General features: G+C 42.5%; 1 protein-coding gene across 1 annotated transcript; it reads right to left on the reverse strand.

Moving 5' to 3' along the window:
- Positions 1-575: 575 nt before the first annotated feature.
- Positions 576-6,683, reverse strand: LOC135554497 (4-galactosyl-N-acetylglucosaminide 3-alpha-L-fucosyltransferase 9-like). The gene is made up of 2 exons (XM_064986834.1): positions 6,544-6,683; positions 576-5,514 (listed from the first exon to the last, which is right to left on the reverse strand). The coding sequence occupies exon 2, from the start codon at positions 5,507-5,509 to the stop codon at positions 4,463-4,465; it is 1,047 nt and encodes a 348-aa protein (XP_064842906.1). The 5' UTR covers positions 5,510-5,514; positions 6,544-6,683; the 3' UTR covers positions 576-4,462.
- Positions 6,684-6,996: the final 313 nt, after the last annotated feature.

The following is a 6,996-nucleotide window of genomic DNA, read 5'->3' on the forward strand; positions in this document are numbered from 1 at the left end:
AGAAAAGGGAAACCAGTGGAGTGCAAACATTGTAAATACAACCTATATTTATCTACCTGCACATTGTTACAACACTGTACATAGCCAATAATATAACATTTCAAATGTCTATATTCTTTTAACTTGTGAGTGCAATGTTTACTTTGTCTGTCTGTTCCATTTGCTTTGGCAAGATAAACATGCTTCTCATGTCAGTAAATCCCTTTGAATTGAATATATATGAGAGAGAGAGAGAGAGAGAGAGTGTTCTCTGTACAATCAAAACAGGCATTTACTAATCTACCAGAGTTAGAGTTCTGAACTACACACTAAAGCATGAAATAGATCAACAGAATATGAGATGAATATGAAAAGGGAGAATGGAAACAACCTGATCAAAATGTATTATCCCACGTAATGTCATGCATTATCCCACGCAATGTCATGCATTATCCCACGTAATGTCATGCATTATCCCACGTAATGCCGTGCATTATCCCACATAATGTCATGCATTATACCACGCAATGACATGCATTATCCCACGCAATGGCATGCATTATCCCACGCAATGTCATGTATTATCCCACGTAATGCATTATCCCACGCAATGGCGTGCATTATCCCACGCAATGTCGTGCATTATCCCACGCAATGTCGTGCATTATCCCACGCAATGTCGTGCATTATCCCACACAATGTCGTGCATTATCCCACGCAATGTCATGCATTATCCCACGCAATGCCGTGCATTATCCCACGCAATGTCGTGCATTATCCCACGCAATGTCATGTATTATCCCACGTAATGTCATGCATTATCCCACGTAATGTCATGCATTATCCCACGTAATGTCATGTATTATCCCACGTAATGTCATCATCCAACAAAAGTGTTACTCACTGTCAGAGGTTGCTGATAACATTTTAAACAACACGTTGCATTAAACCATAGGTTTGCCCGGATGGACATGAGAAAGGGATGTGTTTCGGTGAGGGGGGTATTTTGGGGGACTGTACGTGAACATCACTTGGGAAGTCAGTGTGTAGCACCAGTCTACATGGAACTGTAGTAGTTATAGTAGGGGGAGGTGCATCGACTGACTGTCTGCTGTTTCTTCACCGAGCTGGAACATTTTACCATCAGACAAATCTCCCTCCCCCACTCATTTCCTCACCTCTTCCTCAAGTCTTTCACAAAATGTGTACACACACACACACACACACACACACACCCCCATTGCCTCACGCCTCCATTATTTTTCCTCTCCATCAACTCCGTGACACTCAGCAGTGAGCCGTGACATTACAGAAAAACAGAGAGGGTGGTAGAGAAAAGAGGGAGGTTGGGAAAGTAACACACGAGAGGGAGAAAGTTGAAAGGGAGGAGAGCTAAATTTACAGCAAGCAAGCGCGAGAGAGTGGTAGAAAAGAGTGAGGGACATGTGATTTCTTCAATGTCAGGAGGAGACGTGGGGACGGCTGTTGCTGGGGTTGAAGGAGCGGTGAAGCAGCAAACTCGAAGGCCGACAGATCTGATGAGGGACTGGTCCCCTTGAAAGAAAGAGCTTAATAATTTACAGCCAAGCGGGGGAAAGAGGGAGAGAAGAGAGCAGCAAGAAGAAAGGATAACAGAGAAGGGACTGGTGGGAGACAGCCATCAGTAATGGACAGGTACACTACGTGACCAAACGTATGTGGACACCTGCTCGTAGAACATCTCATTCCAAAATCATGGGCATTAATATGGAGTTGGTCTCCTCTTATCTGCTACAACAGCCTCCACTCTTCTGGGAAGGCTTTCCACTAGATGTTGGAACATTGTTAGTGAGGTCGGGTGCTGATGTTGGGCGATTAGGCCTGGCTCACAGTCGACGTTCCAATTCATCCCAAAGGCATTCGATGAGGTTGAGGTCAGGGCTCTGTGCAGGCCAGTCAAGTTCTTCCACACCAATCTTGACAATCCATTTCTGCATGGACCTTGCTTTGTGCATGGGGGCATTGTCATGCTGAAACAGGAAAGGGCCGTCTCCGAACTGTTGCCACATAGCCGGAAGCACTGAATCATCTAGAATGTCATTGTATGCTGTAGCGGTAAGATTTCCCTTCACTGGAACTAATGGGCCTAGCCCGAACAATGAAAAACAGCCCCAGACATTATTCCGCCACCAAACTTTACGGTTGGCACTATGCATTCAGTCAGGTAGTGTTCTCCTGGCATCTGTCAAACCAAGAGTCGTCTGTAGATGTATTCTACCTCTTTTGAAAACCACAGAGCCAGTCCCTAGACGCATGACTAAGTTTCAGAGTAAACACTGTCATCTATCTCATATGTGTTTCCACATAGGGAGGTAATGACGACATCATTATGGGAAATTAACTGACATTAGTGGAGGTTGGAGATAGAAATAGACCGGAAATATAGAAATAGGAGGTATGATATTCGAATAGTTTCCATGACCAAAACATAATGAAACTTGCGGAAGAATGTAGGGATTTTCTGTATGTACTGTACAGTTAATAAAGCACTAGAAGGGATCCTCCAAAGGGCAAAGGGATGTAAGAATGGGTGAAAGTTGTGGGCAGACTTAAGAGTTCTTCATGATGCAGTCATTTTACACAATCATGGAGTTGTTCATAAGTTTGGGTGATTATAGCCATAGCTAATTAGCGGCAGGTTTCAATTAAACCATTAAGCAACAAGCTAATCTCCACCATTTCTCCAACCTCTCATTTGAGCTCAGATATTCATTCATTTGACAAATGGTATTCATTTTCTCACATATATAAATATTCATATTCACACTGATGCAAATGGTTTTTCAACAACGTAACGTGCATGTGTACAGTGGAGTTGCAGTGCTGTCTAGTGGTCACCAGGTGTACTGCAACATATATTAATTTAAGTCTTTCAACTCCCTTGGGTGGCAGTAAAGAGTGGTGTCTCATACTAACCCATTGTATTGTATTGGAACAGGTATGTAAACTGGGTTTACTAAAGTCATTGTGCTGGAGACCACAGTAGTACATCAATCTTTCTTTTCCTAATTCATACACTGAATCTGAGTCTGTGATCAATCCCTGTTGCCTAACAGTGGAGCAAACAAGGTCCCTTAACACGTGAAAATACATGACACATTCATTGTGACAACATAGCAACCATAGTACAGTAAAAGGCAATTGCCTAACAACTGTTGACAGTACAGGGAGTTCTACCTGTATATGAGCGAGACCTACCGTACATTACCCTTTATCACGTTCCCAATCACATGGTTTAGAAAAAGCAAGACTGGTCACAGTGGAGTCTCTCACAGAGTCTATTCCAGTGACCAGAGGGAGGAGAGCTAGAGTACCTTCAACAGTAACCAGACTTTCTCAACAGGCATTACAGTTCAAAACCAAATCTCTCTCACAGTAATGTTAATAGGGTCTTTCCACCAATTTGGTGCCTTTTGAGAAGTGTAATTTGGTCAAAAATAACTTTAACTATAAAAAAACAAATATTTTATTTTATTAAGGGCCTATTAAATGTCAAAAAAGTAACAGGGCTGATGATTTTTTTATTAAATAAGCCAAACATCCACTTGTGACGGGGAATGGAAGGTTGTTGCTAAAGGGGATGGCAATTGAATGGAAGCCCGTCACTATGAGTAACAGGGATGACGTGTTCTGCCCGACCCGCTCAGTTTCTTCACCACGAAACAGCCAAAAAAAAGAGTAGAACCAGTTAACCTGCTTTTACGCTATGATTTGACTATTATATGTTCTATTTAACAAAAATGAATAGTTTCACCATATTAAAAACTACAGGCCAGTTCACATAACAGGGTTGACCTTACAATGAGGGACAGACTAAATGAATCACTAATCACATGAAACAAATACATCTTCAGAGAGGACTTCGTGAAAGTAAAATAACCTTTACAATGATGTTGACACTTGGGGATTAAGGGGGTGAAAATGTTCCTAGAAGTGACACAGGGTTGATGGAGGGACATGTCAAAAGGCTATATTTTGGCACTTCAGCAAGCCTTTATACATATCTGATTAATTGAATTCTCCATTCGGTCTCTATTAAAAAAAGGTCACTGTTTAATATAACATGTTTTTAAAATGTAATGTTAGTGCAGAACATTGTGCACCAATATAAAAAGGGATGCGAAAGACACTCTTTTAGTGGAACGAGCCAATAGTAAACAAGTAGATAACGGTGGTTGTCACCACCACACTGTTTTCATCAGTTAACATGTGATGGCGCAGTAGCAAAAGACAGAAGAAGAGTAAAAATATATACCATTTTGACTTGTAACGCCCCATTAATTGTTCAAGTGGGGAAAGTTCGGTGAATGTACTTTAATGAAATATCATTTTTGGCACTTCTGCCGTTGTGTAAAAGATACATATTGCTCAGTTCCCTCCACCCCGGACTATGGAGAAGTGGATATTGTTTATTTGTAGTAGATTTGCTCCAAATGTCTCAGTATCACTCCTCCCAGAACCATTTATAGAGCTCAGTAACCATCCGATTCTCAGGGTGGTCCCTGATGTACTCACAGCTGTTGCAGGCATTCTGAATGGGGAAGCTGTTGATACGGACTGTGTGGATCCTCTGCCACTTGAAGTATTTACGGTACATCTCCTCATTCTTGTCCAAAAAGAGGAGTTGTTTGGCCAGGGCTCTGGGCGAGCGGAAGTCATCCACATGGATGAAGGAATCTCCAGGGATGAACTTCTCATAGTTCCCTCTTGTCGGGCCCATGACCACAGGAACTGCACCCAACTTGAGAGCGTTATATAGTTTTTCTGTGATGTAGTCCTTATGGACGGAGTTCTCAAAAGACAAGTAGAATTTACAGCTGGCCATTATCATTCTGTATTCACTAAGAGATACCTTTTTGTTGAAAGGGTCCCCGTAGGTGTGAATCCTGATGAATTTGCGCAGCTCCATGTAGTACCAAGTCCTCTTGTGTCCTGGGTTCCAGTTGCTAACGATCCAACAGACCAGTCGGTTTTTATGCGGGACAAACTCCTCCCTCTCTGTAGTCCGAGGGACGAGAGATCCATAAGGCATGTTGATGTCTGCATCCTGCCTGTAGTTCAAAGTCGCATTAAACAGATCTTCCAAGCCAGGTATTCTATTCGTGTGTGCCGGCGATTCGAAATTCATCCACACCCATTTCTGGAAGGAGGGCCGTGGTTCTTGGGGCAGGTTGGATAAATCCTCTTCGATTTCTCTGTGGTGGATGAGAACGGCATCCGCTTGACTGTACAGCTCTCTGTCCGCTGTTAAGTGACAGCCTTCGATGTTGTACAAGGACCTGCAGGAGTTCAGTTTAAAGGGATGGTCAAAGGGCCAGTGCCAGACCAGCACGGTAACATCCTGTTTGTGCTCCGCCAGGAAGTGCTTGGCCAGGACAGGGAGCCAGGTGATAGCAGGTCGGTACAGTAGACAGGTCAGCAAGCAGCCCAGCAGGAGAATGCCCATCAGGCTCCTGTGGCCAATTCTACAATTTGGTCCAAGACACGTCATTTGGCCTGTCAAAAGGAATAGCTGTTCGTTTATAAGTTTATTAAGAAAAGGCAAACACATCTAATCACTATTATTGCATGTATTCGTAAAGTTGACACGGTTTATTTTAGCACGAGGAATACTGGTCAATCATAAACTCAGACCACAGACAGGTTTTAGGGTGAGGGCAGACATCTGCTGACGAGGCTCGTTCTCTATCAGCGGACCATTTCATTGGTTTACTAGTCATGCATATTATGTGGTTGTCATAACAGTAATCAAAGTCAATAAGACAAACTTAGGTTTCTGTTAGGTTAGTGACTTCTGAAGTGGTTGTCACTAAGATCCTGAGTTCACAGGACATGCTTTCCATCCAGAGAAACAAATTAGCCATGTGGTCAAACTAAACAAATACTTTGGATACTTATCCGGGCTATTGTGTGTATAGAGTCCACCATCTGAACCAGAATATATCAATAACTATTGAGGATACAGTAAGACTATTGAACTAAGGAGTCATGGGACCCAATGTGTTGGGGGCTGTGATTTCACCCTTGCCCGGGGTAATTAACTACAGGTTGCAGGATATGTAACCTAAAGGGCTACTAATGAGAGGACAGGTTCTACGTAAACATACTACACAGTCAAATAAAGACAGCACGTTATACAACGGGAAATACCAGAGTAGGCAATAAATGACATGGTAATAACAAACCTGTGTGACTGTTTTGATAACAATAAGTTGCCATAAAGCCAGCTAATATTTAAATACATGAATATAACAATGTAGGATCTATACACACACGGTATCTGACCAAACCTTTGTTCCGATGTTCTTTCTGTTTCGACTTGTCTATTAAAAGAAACACAAAATCCTTTTTCTAACACAACCAATTATATAGACTTGATAAAAGACAAACACATACTAAACTCAACACTAAATCAGACAGAGACTCAATTCAAACATAGAGAACAGCTACATCCAATAATTCATATCTACACCACATTCCACATTGCTCTTCAAGGAAATAATATACTGGGTGAAGGGTGCTTACCTGCTAGCTCTGAGATTTGACTTTGAACTTAAACAGAATGATGTTGCTAGCTTTGACCAAAAGCCACACCTGACACCTAGTTGAGTCACATTGCAGTCATGTGCCTCCACAACGTTGAGTGAGGATAAGCCTAGAACTGGTGTGCTACTGCAGACAGTGGGACAGCCTCTCTAGCCTTTGCCCTTCATGTCACACCTTAGACGCACTGCCCACTTCCCTGCCATGTGCAATTTGTCAAAGAAATACACACCTTCATAATGTGCTTAGTTTTGACAATGTGGGTTGGAGAGCGACCCTCCTGTAGGTTCTCAATCCTGCCCCAGAGTTGTAAATAACCTGGTGCAGTTTATCAACAAGCTAATTATTAGAATCAGGTGCGCTTAGATTAGGGTTGGAGGGAAAACCTACAGGATGATAGCTCTCAGGGAACAGGGTTGGAGAGCTCTAGTATAT

The sequence above is a fragment of the Oncorhynchus masou genome, chromosome 14, assembly GCF_036934945.1.
Source record: "Oncorhynchus masou masou isolate Uvic2021 chromosome 14, UVic_Omas_1.1, whole genome shotgun sequence".
Taxonomy (NCBI): Eukaryota; Metazoa; Chordata; class Actinopteri; order Salmoniformes; family Salmonidae; genus Oncorhynchus; species Oncorhynchus masou.